Source organism: Protopterus annectens, chromosome 1.part1 (genome assembly GCF_019279795.1).
Source record: "Protopterus annectens isolate FY-2018-M chromosome 1.part1, PAN1.0, whole genome shotgun sequence".
In the NCBI taxonomy this organism is placed as follows: Eukaryota; Metazoa; Chordata; order Ceratodontiformes; family Protopteridae; genus Protopterus; species Protopterus annectens.
This window is the reverse complement of record NC_056726.1, coordinates 384,268,604-384,289,967: the sequence shown is the minus strand read 5'-3', so window position 1 is coordinate 384,289,967 and position 21,364 is coordinate 384,268,604. Positions and strand designations below refer to the sequence as shown.

The window sequence follows — 21,364 nt, the reverse complement described above, 5'->3', positions numbered from 1 at the left end:
TAAAAAAGGGGAAAAAAAAATTTTTTTATGTTAATTTATCTTCTGTATGTTCTTACTGCTCACAAGGATAAGACCGTGTGAAAGAAACTTGTGTAATGTTGCTTCAGTTTGTGTTTCAATCTGCTCATCAGTGTGAGACATGACAGACTTGCAACCACGTGTAAGTATGTGATTGTGAGAGAAGCTTCCAACAGAGTCTAGTTGAATACCACAGATTCCATCAGTTGCTGCCATAAACAGGAGAGTTAATTCACCACCACCACAACAACAAACAAAGCAGCTAATCTCTTGATGTGATCATCTCTCGCAAACAGGTCAAGGGGATGTTGGTGGTAACTAAATCTATCACTCAGACGAAGTCTGAACATCCCTTCAAACCTCTGAGCCAGGATGATGATCTTGAGGCATACATTCTGACATTTGAGAGGAGTACCAGTCAAGAAGGATGGGACCAGTCCACACTGATTCAAATTTTAGTAGCACTCTTTATAAGGAAACCCTTCCATGCAGGCATGGTCATTCTTAGTGCAGACTGTGGTGACTTTAATAAAGTTAGGAATAGTTTATTTGATAGAGCTGGGGTCACTTCAGAGACCCCAGTCAAGTAATATGACTGGTTATTCTCCAGATCCAAAATATACCGCAGTAGTGGTGCTGCGGTAGCGTTGTTGCCTCACAGCAAGACGTTGTCGCGTTCGATTCTCAGCTAGAGCATCTTCTGTGTGGAGGCGTGCGTGAATGGGCGTGCCTTCGTTGAAGGTTGTGCATCAGGGCTGGTAACTTGGAACGTAAAAATCCACTACCAAACATTAGCACTGTGGCAACCCCTAACTGGGATAAGCCGAAAGACACAACAACAACATTCTCCAGATCCAAAATCTTAAGATTCCATCCGTTTCAGTTGAAACATTTAGTAAACTTTTGGTTAGATCCTGAGGGGCTCAAAATTAAAACATGCTAAACATGCTAGAAATCTTGGTGACATATTTTAGAGGGCTCAACCGGCTACTCTGACATGCCCAGTGTGCTAGACTGTCCTTCAAGATACAGATAGTTGTGCAATGTTGGTAGAAAACAGTGTTATGTTATGAATGCATATGTAGACAGACAGCTAGTAAACTGGCAGCAACAACCAAACAAGAAGGGACTCTGTCATCAATCCCATATTTTAACTGTGAAAGACAGAGGCGTGGTGCTACAAGGAAGGTAAGTCAGAACTCCCCACTCAAGCAACCAAAAAGTTGATGAGGTGAGGTGGGGGAGTGCAAATGGGCCACTACTACACTCCAAAAGACTCTATTTTGCTACTGTACCAAAAATAACTAAATGAAATGCACAATAAAAGTGGATGGGTAGGAACTCCAGGGGATCTTGGATTCCAGTGGCATAATCACACCTTGGTGAAAACTAGTACCTCTGAAAGAAAAACTTCTACTCTCTAAGGTCAAAAGAGATAGTTGGGTATACACAGGAAATGGAGGTGTTAACCAATTACCCAACTAGCAATCCAAACCTAGTTCAGAAAGATCTTCCACTAGTACCTAGTATCGTATCTCATCCAGGATGTGTTTGTTTGACTTGCTTGTTGCTCTCTGCTGACGATTGCTGATCTCTGTCTGCATCTGATTTTGAACTGAAGTTTTTCATTTAAGGTTTGGTTACGTCTATTTTTTATCTTTTTCTTATGTTGCATTTCTTTTAATTTTTTTTTTTTGTTTGTTTGTTCTTTTGGAGTTTTAAGAGGTTTAGGCGATGGTGAGTTAGAAAATAATTCCTTTGCAAACAGTGAATAACATCCAGCTACTTAAGAGGGAGGAGCTGAGAAGTAGCATTCATCATTTAACTAGCAATATTTGGAGGCATGTTTATTTAACTGGAGTGCTTGTTTGACTTGCTTGCTGTTCTCTGTCTGCATTTGATTTGTCTCACCCATCCGCCCAACTGTTGTACTTTTAAACTTGGTGACTATTGAGTGGCCTGCCCCTACTATAAATCTGATGTTGGGCACTTCTCCCAGTCCCATCTCATCTGCTCAGTCTACTGAGTATGGAGAGATCAGTTAGGAAGGTCTCAAACTTAAATTATCTTCTGTTTCATCCCTTCCTACTTACTTAAAAAAATTGTACTTAATTCAGCTGCTTTTACTGTATCTGTGCTTCTTCCTACTTTATTTTGCTTTTTGCTGCTTGTTCTTAAAGTGTTCAGTAGTATTTATTATGCTGCATTTATTACTGCTTGTTAGTAGTCTGATTACACTTAACTGCTATTCTACGCCTCTTAGTTTTGATTTAAGCACTTGAGCTTCAAACTAGTTATCTTACATAAGGTTTGCGGTCTACACTCTTGTGGCAGGAGAGGTAGCTTACATCCTTCTAAGTTGGGAACTGCTGGTTGAAGGTTTATTGTGTCTGTTATTCTAAAAATGTCTTACTCCTGTTTTAAGTGCTTGAGCTTCAGGCCAGTTATTTTACATTAAGAAGGTTTGTGTTCTACACTCTTGTGGGAGGAAAGGGTAGGCTCCACCCTTCTGAGCTGGGAATTGCTGGTGAAAGCTTATTATTCCTGTTATTCCAAGTGTCTTAAGCACTTGGGTTCCAAACCAGTTATTTTACATTAGGAAGTTTGTGGTCTACAATCTCGTGGGAGGAGAGGGTAGCCTCCACCGTTCTGAGCTAGTAATTGCTGGTGATAGCTTATTCCGCCTGCTCTTCTAAGTGTCTTTGTTCTGGTTTAAGCACTTGGGTAACAGACCAGTTATTTTACATTAAAAAGGTTTGTGGTCTACAACCTTGTGGGAGTGTAGCCACCACCCTTCTGAGCTGGGAATTGCTGGTGAAGACTTATTTGGCCTGTTATTCTGCATCTTTGTTCTAGTCTGTGGTCTGCACGCTTATGGCATTACTGTCTAGACAGATTTTTTTTAACTACTATAGTACCTAGTTTGCTCATAGCTGAATGTTACTCGTCAAGTTGCTTGTCTTACTGACTTGTTCAATATTTAAGTTTTCCTCACTCCTTCCTAGTAGATCAGTGGCCATGGATATGCACTTCTCAACTCTCTCTGTGGCTAGTCTGGTTGAGATGGGTATTCTGAGGCATTGTAGGGATTGCCTCATGTACACTGACAACCCACTTATTCTTCATAAAATAGTGTATGTGAGAGGTGTAAATACACTTTAACACTGGAGGGAAAACTCTCTCTCATACAACCAAAACTAATCCTATACAGGCAGTCAGGGACACCTGCACCATGCCTACTGCACAGGGCAAAGACCCTACACATAAAACTACTTATGCTGATCCACTTAGAGGTAATCTTCCTAAAACACTAAGACCTCCTGAACAGTACAATCAACTAAAGTGTCCTCAGCCATCACATAAACACTCCGTTAAAACACCACCCACAGCTACACATAGTAACATTGTATCCAATGCCTCCACTGCTAAGCCTTTAAGGCAAACTGGCACATAGCCAAATTTCCTGGTCTTTGGTGATTCTATAGTGAGGCACACCAATGTCCCCCTCACCATACTAAGGCCAGAGTCATGGTTAGCTGCCTTTCCGGGGCAAAGATCTGACAAGTCACACAGGTACTCAGGTATCAATATGACTCTGTCATAGTCCATGTGGGTGTTAATGACCCAAGATGTACCTCCCTTGACTATATGAAACGAGACATGATCTAGCTCACTCATTATATGTCTCAGGCAGGTACAAGTGTAGCACTGAGCACCATACTACTTTCTCCAAGGATGATGCCACATTAACAACAGAAAATGATTGATTTTAATAATTGGCTTAGCTTCTGGTGTCAATCCAGGGGGTACAATATTTGACAGCCTGGAAAGACATGGTTGACAGACCACGCTGCTTTGCTAGGGATGGTCTGCACTGTCCTCTCTAGGCTTTCAAATATTGGCAAAGACCTTTTAACCCCCATAGTTCCTTTTTTAGGTAATGCCAAACTGATAAATCTACCAACTTAGGTAAACATATAAAAAAATATCTGAAGGTGGTACTTCTCAATGCTAGAAGTCTTAACAAGAAACTCCACTACCGGAAAGCCTTCCTCTCCTTGGAGAGTGTAGACATCTGTGTAGTAACAGATACATGGTTTAAAGTCGCTTACAGTACCACAACAATGCAAAGTTATAATGCTTTTCACACCTTTAGACCAGCTACTGCACAGGAGGGAATCAAAGGTGGAGGACTGTCAGTCTATATCAAAACGAATCTCACATCCAGACTAGTTAAAGTGTATGACCCACTGGAACTCATACATGAGCAACATACCATAAACAGGGTGCTGTTGCCGTACCATATCCTTGCAACATATAGATCCCCCCCATATCACAGGAAACCCATACTATCTCAATGTACTACAGTCCTTCACTGTTCAACCCAATAGGATATTCATGAGGGATCTACCCCTCTACAGATTGGGAATACTACATTACTTCTAATGCACAAGCCCAGCGACTCCTAAACTTTCTTAATACCAACATCCTGGAACAGTTGGCCCATTCTACCAAGGGTACAAACATCCTTGACCTTGTACTCATGACATGGGGTCAATGTTCCTCACCCAATATAACATCTTCACTCATCAGATCTGACCATAACGCAGTATTACTTGAAATAAAAATTAAATCCTAGGATCCAGCAAAACCAAACACTTTTAGGAACTATTTCAAGGCTAACCTCTCTCTACTGAGCAACACCTTAGCTAATTCAAGCATCCCCCCCAAACCCATTAAACACCATATAATACACTGAGTTATTTACAAAATCACTATACAGCCATACTGATGGCTGTATAGACTGAGCTGTGCCCACCCATATTAAGAATAAAACACACTCAAAAGACAAGTCACCCTGGTAGAATCACACCATCGACTGGTTATACAACAAAAGAAAAAAAATTCTTGAACAAGTGTAGGAGAAACAAAGCCATACATACTAAAAGCACCCCCCCTCCCGACCAATCTAAACAGGCAGCTAAGAGGGTTAACTAATACTTAAAAGGTTAAATTTGCAGAAAAAATAGCCTGTCTTGGACAACCACAAAGCTTTCTAGAGTTATGTCCGTAACCTCATAGGAAATACATAACAATGCAAAGAACTTGTAAATGGCACCACCCACACTGAACCGAAGGTCACTGCCAATATTTTGGCTGACAGGTGCAGCTCAAATTTCTCCCCCCCTAACAGTCCACAGGAAATACTACATAACACAATCCCTCCCGACCATTACTACAGAACAGGTCATTAATGCACTTTCCAAGGCCAAAACACTGCATTGAAGGGCCCTGATAACATCCTGGGATGTTTATTAAATAGCATGAAACATAACCTCTCTAGTCCACTTGAATTATTTTTCAACAGGAGCCTTTAGTCAGGTTTTGTGGTCAAGGAATGAAAGATGGCTAAAGTCATTCCCCTGCACAAAGGAGGTCCAACCACTCATCTGGATAACTACAGGCCCATAAGACTTACCAGCCTCCTATGTAAGGCCATGAAAAGAATCATTATGGACATGACAAATGAGGACATAGGTAACCTGCAAACACTAGACCCATCACAGTTTGCCTTTGTTAAAGGAAGGTCATGCCTATTAAATCTGTTGGATTTTTTTGAAAGGTTCGCCAAGGCACTGGATGAAGGTAAGACTGTGCACACAGCTTACCTTGACCTGGCTAAGGCTTATTATATAATACCCCACTCAGGCATTAAAGACAAGTTCACTTAATTTAGGTATAAACCCTTTTTATCACCTGCTGGATAGCAAACTGGCTCACTGATAGGACCCAGGAGGTCAAAATTGGTGAAGCCATTTCCACCAAGAGGCCAGTCGCTAGCGGAGTCTCCCAGGGCTTGGTAGTTGGCCTCCTCCTTTTTGGCATCAGTTTCTTTGTAATGGAAGCAAATGCTGAAGGTGTATGTCTGACTAAGTTTGCAGATGATTGCAAGCTGGGGGTTATCATCAACTCCCCTGCAGATACTAGCATTCCTCAAGATCTATCTCTGACTAATAAATGGTCCCAAAGCCACTGAGGAAATCCTTTTATGTTGTGCAACTTATAAGTAAGGGCATGGCATCTAGGTCCAAAGGGGTCATTATCCCACTGTACTCTGCCCTTATCAGACCAGTCATAGAGTACAATGCTCCCTTTGGTATGTACCTGACCAGGTATAGGCAGCAATTAAAGCTCAAAGGTTCCTTACAATAAAAATACAAGGTGTAACAAACCTGCCTTATGCAGCGTGCCTTGAAGTCCTTTCCCTCTACTCAGTCTACTATAGATTGCTGAGGGGTGAGCTATGCCTGGCTTACAAGGCATCTGCAAACCTTACACTTATGAATCTCCTACATATTCATAAGTCAAAAAGTACCAGAAATACAAAGTCTAAGGACCTGGTGTTTGTCACTTAAACAGAACATGCTAGAGAGACAGATATGTGTCCCAGAGTGCCCTTCCTACAGAACAGGTTTCCCATCCATGTGAAGCAGAGTTAATCTATTACCCAGTTTAAGTACAACCTAGACAAGTTGATGGGGAACAGGAAATTTACACCAGGCCTGGCACCCATGTCCCTTATGGACTGAGGTAACTTATAAATGCCTGTCTCTCAATGTCCTGTTTGGAGGCAGGACATCATTATTCTTTCGGGAAAACTTGGCTAGGCTTAGAAAGGCCCCTTGGGTTGTTAGCCTAGAAGCAGTCTATGAATCTATCTATATGATCATCAGGAAGGATTTTCCCATCTTTAAAGACTTGTGGAGAGATTTGGATGGGAACAACACTAAGGAGCCTGGTACTGCCTACACTACAAAGGAAGGAATGAGATGCCCATAGCCTTACAGGATACAGATGCCACACATCCTCGGATGAAAACCTTATGGGAGGGTATACAGCCCACAGTTACTGTAGGACACCTCAAGAAAACTTAAGTATAGATAAACTTGTCTTAAGAGATGGGGCAGTACAGTGGCTCAGTGGATAGCGTTGCCACCTCATAGCAAGACGTTCCCCTGTTCGATTCTCTGCTGGGTTGCCTTCTGTGAGGAGTCAGCATGTCCTCCCTGTATTCTTCTGGGTGTTCTGGTTTCCTCCTACATTCGAAAGACATGCAGTAGGTGGACTGGAAACTCCAAACTGGCCATAGGTATGAGTGTGCATGTGACTCTATGGTGTGAAACAACAACCATAGTAGTGCTAGCCACTTGGTGGTGTGAACCTTGGCTCTTGATGATTGTCACTGTTGAACAGACACCGTAACCCCATTTGCAAAAATGAAAAAAGGGGTTGTGGATGGATGGGAGAATCATCGTAAAGGTAGAGACAGACAGACAATGAGGAGATTAAGTCTCAGGCACTCAGAATTGTGAAAACTGCATTAGAAGAACCAAAATAGAAAGAGGCAACCCAAGGACTTCAGAAATAGGTAAAGTTACAGAAGATTAGGAATAAGACTAACTCATATAAAACAGAAACATATTCTGATTCAGACAGGAGTAGGGATGAACCTTTGCAGCACTGGACAGAGCTACCCTTTCTTTGAGATGACTGGGACACTGATGCCTTCCTTCTTGGGAGAAGATGATGAGCCTTCTACTTCTCAAGGTACAACTGATGAAAGAACTCCTGATCTCTGGGGCCACAATGGGCTTACCCATACTTAGAAGTTTAGAATCAACTACTCTACAGGGTGACTACGGAAGACGAAGAAGTTACACAACAGTTGCTTGTACACAAACCCTTCAGAAAAATCGTACTGAAAGTGGCCCACAATCACATGTTAGAAGGTCACTTAAGCATGGACAAGATGAAGGCAAGGTTCCTGGCCTGGCATAATAAAAGAAAACTTTTGTACCAGCTGTCCTAAATCTCAAAAGACAGCACCAAAACCAGGATATTAAAAATCACATAGTACAAATGCCAATAATTGAGATGCCTTTTTAAAGACTAGCTATGGATATTGTATGTCCCTTAATTAGGTCCAGTAATGGCAGCAGTACATACTGGTGATCCTCAATTATATCACCCATTTTCCTAAGGCCATTTCTCTCAGCAAAGCCATGTCTTAGGTTACAGCTAAGGGTTTTCCATTATTATTCATGCGAGTACACACACCTAAGGAGATACTGACTGACCAAGGAACCTTATTTATAGTAAGATTATAAGGCATATCTGCCAGAGTTTTCAATTAAAACAACTTAGAACCAGTGTCTGCTTTCCCCCAGACAATGATTTGGTGGAAAACTTCAAACTCTGAAGTCCATGCTAAGGAACGTCATAGAGACTGATGGAAAGAGCTGGGACCAGGTACTGCCCTATCCAATGTTTTCTGTGACACTACAGGCCTCTACAAGATTCAGTCCCTTTGAGGTAAATGCTTAGAGAGCTGTTGGATATTGTGAAGTAAACTTGGAATGAGGAGGGAAAGCCTTTTTAGACTGTACTTGAACATTAACTCTTTGCATCAGAGTGATGCCTCCAGGTGCATTTGCAGTTAATTCCTACTGACGCCTCCAGGCATCGAATATTGCTTGTTCATTTTTGCATCAATAGTTCCAAAACCATGCAATGTACAAGATTTTAAAGGATTTCATCTTAAAGCTTACACAATGGCAAACTCAACTGCATTAATATTTGACTTCTGTCTAGTGCAAGTAAAGAGATATTAACTGTTGTTTTTATGATATTAATTTATATATGTATAATTTTCACATTTTTCTAAACATTTCAACAACCAAGTAACAGACAGAATTCTTTCGCCTCATATGAAAGCTCTCAGCTAGATGAATAAAATGCTTCTGACAGCAAGTGTGTCAGCAGTGGTTGCCAAGATATTATAATTTGTTTGCAAAACATTACAAACATAATTACTGTGTTTACTGGGACTTATAAAATTCGGTTTAAGACCTATAACTTAAAGAATACTACCATTATAAAAATAGTTTGTGCTGAAGGGTTTGCCCTATGGTTCCAGAGATATGAACATTTGTTTGAAATGATTCCTGTCTCAGAGGCTTCCCATACTCTGGAAAACTACCTATCTATATCAAACAAGGCATTAGCATTAGCACTCTTCAAGAAAAATCTTGATGATTGGATGGGAGATAGGAAATTCACCCCGGGGATCACTTCTGTGGCTCTGCTTGACAGGGGCACAGGAAAATAATTTTCTTGGGTGGCAAAAGCCAGGGTACCGTTTGGCTAGGCTTATATAGGCCCTAGGGCCAATAGCTTAGTACCTACCTATGAAATGTGAGGACATAATTTGATTCTGTCAAAAGGCTTAGGCTCTGCCCATCGGATGTTACAGTGCAAACTTCCTGAGCTCCATTGGAGTGAACGAGTTAAGAAAATTTACAACAAAAGATGAGAGTAATAACACCCATTGTTCATCATCACCTTGAAAGAGCTCAAGCTACTCATCATTGGAAATATAATAGGAATACCCAGAACAGGGAGTTTCAAGTAGGTGATTGTGTCTTATTTCTGATTCACACTAGTAAGAATAAGTTCCTGGCCAAATGGCAGGGACACTATTACATTAATGAAAACGACATTGTAAAACAAATAGGGAAAATACACTATTATTTCACATAAAGATAAACATACTAAAATCCTGGAAAGAACCTCCGGTCAATATGGTTGTTTCATGGTCTGATGTAAGTGATCAGGAACAAGAGAAATGCTTATTGTCCACTGTCTTGAGTAATAGTGAATGACACCCTCTGTAAATCTAAAAAACAGAAGGCCCAATAATTTTTCTTAAGAAATACATATTTCTGAGTTACTTGGGTGAACCTCCTTTATCAAACACACTATACAGAGGCCATTCAAGGATAAAAGTTAGGTTTAAAACGCTATAGGACGTCAGAATCACAGAAGCAGATCACATAGAAGGTAGAAAATCACAAAATGTTGAAGCTGAGAACGACAGTGAGGTCAAACAGCAAGTCTCCCCGTGTTACTTCCGAAGCTAGATGGTAACATCTGATTTTGTAATGACTTTCATAAACTGAACAGTATGTACAACTTTGATATCTACCGCATACCTAAGATAGACAATTTGGTGGAATGGACAGGCAATTGTTGATTCCTCACTATTCTGAACCTAACCAAAGGGTACTAGCAGATTCCCTTAACCAAGGAGTCTAGGAAAAATTGCCTTCTCCACTGCAGACATAATTTTTTCCATAGAATATCATATGAGTTTGTCTCCATGGCTAAAGAACTACCTTCCAAAGATTAATGAAAGGGTTATTCAAGCAAGCACCTTTTAACCAGTAACGGGAATACATGCATTAATAAAAATAAAACAAACCACAATACATTTGCGTTGTTATTGTCATGCAGTATGCATATATATTTTCCAACAATTTTTATTCACTTAAACATTACATAGTTGCTTCATTTCTGCCTTCTCTTAAACCTCACTCATACACTTGCACTTTCTCGCTTTTCTGAACATTCTGCTTCCAGTTATTTTATCTCCTTTACAATATTCAATACTTCAACTGGAGTTAATTTAGATTTTAATTTACACTTTCTAGTAACTGTTTTTTTGGCAGCCAATAGCATTAAATCTAATGAAGCCTTACTATGTCTAGGCACTTCAGATTCTCCATACTAGCTCAAAAGAATAATTTCCTTTGTTATAACCATGTTTCCCAAACATTTCTGTCAACATACTCTGTAGAGAATTTAAAAAATCTTCAAATATTCCTTATTCCCAAAATAACATATTCCCAATTACCTCTCTCTTTACAATCACATCTCCAGCATTTGCCACCTACCCAAAGTAAAATCCTCTGAAGTCTACATGGGATATAAAAATATCTGTGAAAACACTTCCATGCAAAAATCCCAAACCTCAAGGACTTTGTTGCATACTTTTTTCTCGGAAATTTCAGCCCCTCTTACCAATTACCCCTACTTCCACATATACTATTCATTTTTCCATTCCCACACTGCTTAGTTCTTAGAATTCTTTCCGCTCCTTTATAAATATAATATTCTCTATGGTTATTTTCCTTGAGCACTTGCATTCAAAATCCAAATCTCTATTTACCTCGAGCGACGACCTAATTTCATCATTATTGTTTTCTACTTTGATATATAGCCTTCAGAGGTATGCATATGAGTTTTAACAACTGCACAGCTCTAAACTACCCTTCAAATCAGAAACTGTAAACCACTGAACTCTATAGCAATAGGACAGGCTTTTGATTCTGCTGCACTATAGTTCCAGACAGTCTTTCAGGTGACTATTTAATGTGGTAGGTTTTAGTTTCAGTAGTTTGATTTAGCTAATGGATCCCAAGTAGAGAATGAAAATGGCATAATTTATTCCAGTATTGTCGGGTATAGGTTATTAAATACAATTCCAGAAATGTAATTTAATTTTTGTCATACACTTTGCTTGATTGTGTAGTGTTTTATGTGTCTTGTTGAACAGAATTAGGGTGGCACAGTGGTACAGTGAAGAACACTGTCACTACACAGGAAAAGGTTCTCCAGTTCAGTTCTCTGTTGGGATGCTTACTATACAGAGTCTTATGTCTTTTCTGTGTTCACAAAGTGCTCCAGTTTCTTCCCACATTCCACGGGTATGAGGTAGATGGACCGGTGACTTCTAAATTGTCTGTAGGTGTGTGGCAGAAAAGCCTGGACATTTACATCTTTTTCTCCTCTTACCTAGTAAACTCTGTTGATTGCAACAGCTGATCAGGGTGTCAGCAGTGACTTGTAAGTGGGATGATAAATTAATTTGTGTTGTCTTTTTTTTTTCCATTCCTGACCCCACTCTAGAATTCTGCATGTGTGTTTAATTAGTCTAGCTCTCTCTGCCGATATACTGTTAAACACTGATGGTTGAGCTGCATTAAAATTGCATCCTATCATCCAGGGCAAAATCTACCTCCTCAAACATAATTTTGAAAAAAAATCAAAGACAGCAACATTCCCAATATTGGAACCACAGTCATTTCTGAGAAGTATTTTTCTTTTACCAAGCTAACCTCTAGAACAATCCATCTTCATTATTTATCATACTTTTCTCTTAGTATCTTCCCTCCCTGACTTAATAAGGGTAATTACCCATACCCCTTAGTTTTCTTCTCTGAGGAAAATGTCCCCATTCCTTCCACTGCCTGATCATCTCTCCAAGATGATCTCTTCTACCTCTGGTTTTCTGCAACTATGGCATTTGCATGTTCATGCAGTCCAATGTCTTCAAAATAGCTTTTTATTTAATTTTGACACTGAACCCTCTAATGTGCTAACTTGGTGCTTCTTGTGAAAATTACATAATAGCAGGAGTCAACCACCTAGGGTACTGTATTTTTTCCAATGAAGTACCCAAGTTATTTACCCTTAAGTTCTGTATCATACATTTGACCTTTCCATTAACATATTCTCAATGTTGTCATTTTCATTCATTCCTCAACAGTTGGTTCGGACCTGATCCTCAAATCCAACTCCGCAACTTCTTCCAGATCGCAAAATACTTAACTCTTGACCTCCTCCCTTTACTCATAATCCCCACCAATCTAACATCCCAGAGATCTCATTTGCTGCCTTTGTGATCGGACGCAGACTGCAAGCACTCGAGCTTTGGGTTCATTTTTCTTCAACTATTTCTCAATAGTCAGTAAGTTTAACTTTTTCGGACATCCCTCTATTTATTACTCTTTCCTCCCTTAAACCCCTTTTATAGATTAGTTTTTTTTTATTTCTCGTATTTTCTGAGTACCGTTAATACTATTGCTAGTAGTTCTTTCCCTTTTCTCCTGTATTGCTATAGTACTCTAAATTGCCATTGCTGGTAATTCTGTTTTCCTTACTTTCCTCTTCTCTAGTTTAAAAAAACGTTATCCTTTTCTTCTTATTTGTTTGTCTTAACCTCTCAATTTGTCAGATAAGCTATCCCACTTGAAAAAATTAGTGGCGTGTTGGCATACAATCCCAAATTCAGAAGCACACACTAAATGTGTTATTGTCTAGGCCCTAAACACCTGGACACTGAATGCAACACATACAAGGGCTTCAACATCTGCACTCTCACATGTAGGAAAAATAAACTGATGCTAAGGGGTTTACTTCCATCTAAATCTTCCTCCATGGTTGCTGGGGCTCAAATCCCCAAGAGATGAGAAAAAAAGGGGGATTCTATGGACAATGAATCTTGTAAAGGATCCCTGGAACACCATTCAATTTCAACTTTGACTGTCTTCACAGCCAACTGCTAAAATTGCAGGAAAGTCAGCTCAGAGTGTGTCAGATCCAAAAGATCTGCACAGATCCATTCTCCTCCTTTATTATCTTTTATCATCTCAGCCAATCACTTCCAGGCTTCCATCACCCTTTCCTGAACAATCGCCATACCGACATTCAAGGGCTTCTTCAACTGCTTCATCTCTTGTCTTCCCGAAGCCTATCCAAGGCAAATATTGATAGGATGATGAGGAAGTTCCTCAGGATGCAAATTGAAATGGGGATCCTTTTGGCCCTGACCGCATTGAGTCCAGAGACCCTCAAGAGAGCTACTACTCCTATCATAACCCCTTCTGTAATCAGTGCTTTGGTTTCAGAACAGTCGAATCTGAAAGCTTTGGAGTCATTTTTCTCTGATCCAAAGATTTTTGCATCTTCGATTCCAATGGTTTCTCTGAGCCGTCTGGCCCCACGCACTTTGAAGCCGTAGCATTGGCCCTGGTTCCTGGATGTTAGAGCTGACTCTGAAGTTGTCGGAGACTTTTCCCATCAGAACATTGGCATTTAAAAGCTCATCTCAGACTCCCTCCTCGGCTGTTTTGCCTATGGGACAGTTGGAGCCGATGGTCCACAAACCTGCTTTGTCTGATCCATTGGTTTCTACTTCTACTAGGTACTCCACTTTTGAGGTAGTGGAGAGAGCATTCTCTATGCCAACAGCTCAGACAGCTCTGCTCTCTTCGGATCCGACTTACCCGTCACATTCAATTTTGCTTCCAGAGCCTTTTTCATTCATTCCACTGGGACACCCAGCCCAAACCCCCTTCCAAGCTACCCACCAGGGTATCGTTATCTTTTCTGATACTTCCCCAAATCATCCCACCAAGGCAGTCCCTCAGAAGAGAACATGCAAAAGGAGGCACTTTAACTCTTGTGGAGAGTCTGTCATCAAGGACACTTATTTTGATGAGGGAAGCGTCCCCCAGATCACCACCTGATGATGTCTCCTTTGGAGACATCTTGGAGCTCCTTATCCCAGTTACCCCCTCATTCCCAAACTTCTCCAGAAAGCATCTCGATTGAAAAGCACAGTTATCCTCATTGCCCCCTATTATCCTCATCAGATCTGGTTCCCATTCCTTTGGCCTCATCTTCTTCATTCACCTTAAATTCTGGATCCAACTCCAGACCACCTGTTTCACCCAAGAGGCATGATTCATCCAGACATATCAGGCCTCAGGTTGACCAGATAGCTTCTCCAGTTCCTCTGAATGCTAGACAGCCCAGACTCTCTTCTCTGTCTGTCATATTCTGTTATCTTCCCATAAAGCTTGCACTAGGAATATTTACAAAAGTAAATAGAAAAAGGTTTGTTTTTTTGAATACACAACTGATTTCAAAGGTATTTGATTTGTTTTATCTACCATTTTCAATGAGGTGCCAGCTCAACTATTAAAATGCAATTAGTACCCATCTCCAATTTTCATACTGGTGTATAGAATTCTACTTTAAATTCTTCTAAGCTTTGTAAAGCCTTTCTCAGAGGAACCTTCCTACTTACACCTCCTTTGAAAGATCCAACTTTTCCTTGAGATTTAAATATCATTATTCACGCCTTAACACAGCCCCCTTTGAACCATTGGTTAAGTCCAATTTACTGTTTTTGAAGCTTTGTAAAGCCTTTCTCAGAGGAACCTTCCTACTTACACCTCCTTTGTAAGATCCAACTTTTCCTTGAGATTTAAATATCATTATTCACGCCTTAACACAGCCCCCTTTGAACCATTGGTTAAGTCCAATTTACTGTTTTTGACCCGCAAAACTGTTTTTCTAGTGTCTAGGACTTCTGCAATAAGAGTGTCTGAACTTCAAATACTGTCTTCTAAAACACCTTGCTTAATTTTTGAGAAAGACATGGTTACTTTACAAACCAATCCTTTTTTGCCAAAGGTGGTATCAGAATCTATTATTAATCGGGTCATCAATCTTCCAGTCTTATTCCCAAAATTTTCAAACAAAGGAGAATATATGTTACACCTTTTGGATGTCCACAGACAGTTACATTCCTACCTTCACAGAATCAAACAATTAAGAAAATCTGAGCAATTGTTTGTTTCCTTTTCTGATTAAAAACTACGCAAACCACTACCTAAAGTGACTTTGGCCAAATGGTTACCTGATTTTATTACCTTCATTTATGAGAAAGCGGTTTTACCTTTACTAAAACCTCCAAAGTCCATTCCATGAGGTCTATGGCAAATTCCTAAATATTTTGTCTATAACTTCCTTAGATGATATTTGTGCAGCTGCAACTTGGACTAATCCTCATACTTTATTGCTCACTAAAAACTGGATTTGGTCTCTAGGGGAACAACTGCTTTTGGTTCAGCTGTGCTCCAGAATATCCTTCCTTACAGTTCTCTCGGGATTTAGATAGCTGGGGACTCTGTCCCAACTGTTGAGAAATTAATGAAAATGACATCAGATAAAAAGGTTACGTACTCACCATAATCTTCCATCTGTTTTGTCCATTTTCATGCTTCCTCAACTCCCCACTGACCTACCCTCTCCTCCTTTTACTTCTGGAGAGATCAAAGAGTATTAGAGAAAATATTCCTCTTGAGCTCCAGCTTCCATACATTCCTTTCTTTTTTCCCCACTGTACAACTCAACACAGTCCACTGCCAATCATAAGTGGACAGGTGATCCGCTGTGGCGACCCCTAACTGGGAAAAGCCAAAAGACCGGCAGCAAACTAGATCTGAGGTTTATCAGGCTGGTGGGGGATTATGGGCAAAGACAGAAATTGGAGAATTCAATTATTCTACGACTTGGATGAAACCTCTGAGTCAGATACGAGGATCGGATCTAGTCCAGCTGTTGAAGAAGAATGAAAATGGACAACAAAGGTGGGAAGTTATGGTAAGTACATAAAGTTAAAAAAAAAAAAAAAAAAAAAGTTAAGAGATTAGACTGAAAATATCACAGTTTATTTAAATATTCACTTTGGGCATCTGAAACAGCACTAACTCTACTACCTACTTCATTGAAATTCACATACTCACCCACCCAAAGGTAACCACTGTGAAAAATGTCGCCAAAGCTGACTTTGGGCTCCTAAAAACAGAGGTGGCTATCTTCACGGCACCCATGTCAATGGAAAACAGATGCAGGACTGCCGAATTATACACCAATGCACTGTACGAACACGTACATAAATGCATGGAACTAGCCATACCCAACCGAACCCAGATGCTCTCCTCCAAAAAAAAAAAAAAAAAGAAAGTCAATCTGGTGGTCCCCTGCTATTAATAAACTCTATAACAGAAGGAAGAAACTGTTGCAGAAAAAGGTAAAGTACCAAGACTAGAAAAACTCCCTTTTTAGCCTCAACAAAAAGTTGAGATCCCTCATCAAAACCTCTAAAGCCAGCTATGAAGGCAGAATTGTGTCAGACACTAAAAACAACCAAAGAGCCTTCTGTAGTTATATTAAGAATCTCCACGGCAATACCCAGATTTGCTTTGAGTTAATGCACAACAGTACCTCCTATACTGAGCCAACAGATATTGCCAACATACTGGCAGACATATTCAGTGCCAACTTTACCCCTCACTGCTCCTCTGCAGGATTAATCACAATACGGGAGGAATGCCAGGCACCCAGCATTACTGCAGCACAGGTTAAAGCTGCATTGTACAAGGCCAAGAATACAGTTTCCATGGGACCCGACAATATCCCTGGATGTGTTTTACATGAACTACAAAGTGAACTGGTACCACATTTGTCTGCTTTGTTCAATAACAGCCTCATCTCAGACTTTGCCCCTACCGAATGGCACACTGCTACAGTTATCCCTCTACATAAAGGGGGAGCAACTACAGACTCTGGAATTATCCCCCCATTAGTCTGATATGTAAGGATATGGAGCACATCATCATGGACCTAATTAACTAGGATATAGGCAATCTCCAAACTCTCAATCCCACGCAATTTGGTTTTGTGAAAGGTAGATCATGCCTGCTCAACCTGGTTGACTTCTTTGAGTCAATCACCAGAGCGGTGGATGAGGGCAAGGCATTTCATACAGCCAATCTCGATCTGGCCAAGGACTTTTGATACCATTCCCCACTCAGGAATTATTGATAAACTCACCAAAATCGGCATCAACCCCTATATCACTAGGTGGGTTGCAAACTGGCTCACAGATAGAACACAGAGTGTGAAAGTAGCGGACTCCAAGTCAGGCTGCTGACCAGATGAGTGAAGTCCCACAGGGATTGGTCCTGGGTCCTCCCCTGTTTGGCATCTACTTCTCAGAAGTCCAGGCCAACAAGAAGGGACTCTGGCTAACCAAGTTCACAGATGACTGCAAGCTGGGAGCCATTACCTCCCCAAGTAATGTAGACATCTTACAGAAAGGCCTCACTGAGACCAATGACTGGTGTCGAAACCATTACCTTAAGCTTAATGCCAAAAATGCATCACCATCTCCTTTAGGAATAACTCGGTTCCCATCAATTACCACATTGATGGAAGCCCACTGAACACTGAAGGCGTTATAAGAGATGTGGGGACACAGGTTGACAGCAACCTCCTTCGACCACCACACTGCCACTGCGGTCAGAAAGTCCTATGTGGCACATCTCATTACCAAGGGTTTTGCATACAGGAAGAAAGGCCATCATCTCTTTCTACTCTTCCCTCATTATGCCAATGATCGAGTATAATGCCCCATTTGGAATGTACCTCACTAGACACGTGCAACAGCTGGAAAGGCCACAAAAGTACCCTACAAAAAGGATCCTAGGCCTTAAACACATGTCCTACATGGACAGACTCAAAAAACTCCAGCTATTCTGTCTCATATAGTCTACTAAGAGGCGATCTCTGCTTGAATTACAAAGCAATATCCGATCCAGCTGTTAGAAATGCTACATCTAAAGAATCCCCAATCCCTCCATACTACATGCTCCAGAGACCTCAACCTCATTACCACAATCAACAGAACATGCTGCAGAGACAGGTTCAGAACCCAGAGACTGTCCATGCTTTGGAACAGACTTCCCATACATGTTAAGCAGAGCACCTCACTAGTCCTCTTCAAGAGAAATCTTGATGAGTGGATGGGAAATAAGTTCACCCCGGGATCACTCCAGTGGCCCTCCTTGATTGAGGCACCAGAAACTAGCATTGGACGGCAAGATGCCAAAGCACTTCTATAGGCTAGGCATGTAAAGGCTCCAGGGCCATTAGCCTAGTACACACCTATGAACCTACCATTCTGCAACAAGTGGGGACATCTAATCCAAACCACTAACCTAAGCGCCATCATATCTCCCAACCTTTTATAGCAAGAAATTTGGACAACACCATAAATAAAAGTGGGTCAAAGGCCCAAAGATAGGGACAAATTTCAAATATTGCTATTAACTTATAAAGTTGATAGAACAACAGGTTTTGCATTAATATGAATTTTTTGAAGGGTGTAAAGTCTGAAAATCAAATATCTGATCATTCTTTAATGATTTACCACTAAATTGCCAGAAAACCACCATTTTACGAAAAACGAACCATAAATAAGGGGAGAAAAATCTGCACATTCTGCAAATACGAGTACAGTTGACAGGTATGGTGGTGGGCCAACCCCTTTGCGCCACGAAGGCTGCTTCGAAATGGTAAGTGTCTCAAATGCCAGACACTTTAGAGGTATCGCTACGGTGTTTCAAACAAGGTAATACAAATGCAACCTCATATGTTAAAACCTATGTACCATTATATTATTTAAATACAGAAACGTAAATTAAGTATCACAAGTGCCTGAGAACTATTCATCAACAGCATGTTCCCTAACGAGCTGTTTTCTATAAGAATGGCGAAGTGACAAGAAGTACAACTTTATCCACGTACGTTTCGCCTTCTCTGCCATACCTAAACAGGGAAAGGCAAACTTATGTTGGACTGATAGAAATGACATCACTGCAGCATTTCCCTGTATTCTGTTCGTCAGTTACTGTCACGGACTACCAACGCAAGATGGCAGCTGTAGCTGGTCGGTGGCTATTCCTTCGTTCAGCGCCAAGAAATTCACGGCCAGCTGGCTTGAGGCGTAGCTTTCTAACAGAGGATTTTAATGCTGTGACTAACGGCCTCATACCTCGCCGAACAGCAGTCGCCACCCGAACCGGTGCTTTATTACCAAAACCAGAAAAGGTAAGCTACAAAGAGTGCCCTGTTTGACCCGTCTGAAAGAGAGGTCACCTGTCACTGAACGCCAATCAAAAAACGCTCTGAATTTGACAGCAACGATTGAGTCGCTTTGGTTTTAGTAGTTCATAACCGCAATTAAAAACATAAAGTGGGCGGTTGAGTTTCTTTGCAACATTTGGTAACGAAAAGGGAATTATGTGTGAACTTTTTGAAGCGAGACGGTATTGAAAATTTCATACTAAGAAAGCGTTACGGCTATGCTAACAATCAGAAACTGTAGCGTATGTTTACGTAATGTGATGTTTTAATCAGTTAAGCGTAAATCCACCCATCCACAACCCCTTTCCTATTTTTACACATGGGTTTGGGGTGTCGCTTCAATGGTGATGCTCATCCAGAGCCAATGTTTTACACTGTCGGGTGGCTAGCCATGCAGCGGATGCTCTTCCACACCACATACTCATATATACCTTTTATTTTAAGGTGACTAACAAACTGTTCATTATTAGAGGAAATGGCTGAAGCCTGGCATTTATTTAGATAAAATGTAACCAAACGGAAATGTTGAGTGTAGAGGAAGACAGGACCTGGAGCTCCAAAGTTATTCAATATCCATGTTGTTTTCAAGGAAGTTCCTCAACGTTAAGAAATCAGTCAACACTGGTTACTGGGTGGGGCCAAGTGTGTGTGTGTTCATTCATACCTGGTGTTTCTTGCCTTATTCTTTGTGCAGGGGTCCACCTGTCACCATTAGTCCCTTTTCAGATACATTTGGTAGCAAGCGCTAACGCAAATGAAAGAGACATGCGATTTAAACCCTTGCCTTACTCAAGCGAGTCCTCTGAAATAAATTTCACCTTCAAGCCAGAAGTTTTGCCATGGGTGGTAAGCCTTCACCCATGCACTTTCTTATGTTCCATAAAAGTGATTGGCAGTCCTTTTCATTCCAGTGTACATTGTCAGGCATATGTAGCTCCAGTCACTAGACTATAGTGCTGAGATACTGTATCATCACCCCTTGTATCTTACCTTTAAGTGTACAGATCCTTTCTAGTGTTACCACATTTTGCACCACGCCATAGGTTGTGTCTCTGTTTCTGGCTGTACCGGTTTAAGTTGGGGACACTTTGCTTTTAAATGCTGTACAAAGCTTACGGTGTCTTCAAAGCTTACTGTGTCTTCAAATACAGTACCAATCTGATGGTAATATTTTCCTACAGAGCTATTTTTTAAAATGTTTTCTTCACAACACATGCCTAAGCAGTGTGAACAAACCCAAGTACTTTACAGTATCAACTGATTGTAGCAATATGGGTTGGGAGGGTGGCCTAATGGTTAAGGTGTTTGCCTTACAGACACAAGTTGCAGGGTTTGAGTCTTATAAGGGATAATTGGCTAGGCTTAAAATGGCTCGCAAAGGCGGTTAGCTTAATACTAACCTGTGCATCTATGACTATGAACCTATGTATGTCCCTGCCTGCTCCTTCTTTTTATTTATTTATTTTTTGTTTACTTTTACTTTGTCTCCACAAGGCTCTAGATGGTGCTGTTGAACTTTCTGTATGTGAATAATGGTTGCATCCTGTGCCTTTTTTCAACATAGGTTCATAGGTTAGTGCTAGGCTATCGGCCCTAGGGGCCTGTACAAGCCCAGCCATAACAATTCCCTGGCTATTTCTTCCCAGAGTATTTACTTCCCTGGTCCCCTGTCTAGCAGGGCGACTGACGTGATCCCTGGGGTGAATTTCCTATCTCCCATCCACTCGTCAAGGTTCCTTTTGAAGAGGGCCAAAGAGGCGCTCAGCTTGACATGTATTGGCAGTCTCTTCCAGAGTGTGGGGTGTCTCTGGGTCAGGAGCCTATCTCTCCAGCATGTTTTTTTCATTGTGATGACCAGGTTTAAATTTCTGGAGCATGTGGCTAT

General features: G+C 40.9%; 2 protein-coding genes across 2 annotated transcripts in view; both read left to right on the top strand.

Annotated features, from left to right (window-relative positions):
- Positions 1-21,364, top strand: part of NDUFA6 (NADH:ubiquinone oxidoreductase subunit A6) — a 316,931-nt gene that overhangs the window by 235,858 nt on the left and 59,709 nt on the right. The gene's annotated exons all lie outside the window — the stretch shown is intronic.
- The window catches only part of SMDT1 (single-pass membrane protein with aspartate rich tail 1), a 39,552-nt gene continuing 37,400 nt past the window's right edge, over positions 19,213-21,364 (top strand). Inside the window, exon 1 of the mRNA XM_044075377.1 lies at positions 19,213-19,443. Within this exon, the coding sequence (XP_043931312.1) occupies positions 19,267-19,443 (177 nt within the window). The 5' untranslated portion in view covers positions 19,213-19,266. The remainder of the gene's footprint in view (positions 19,444-21,364) is intronic.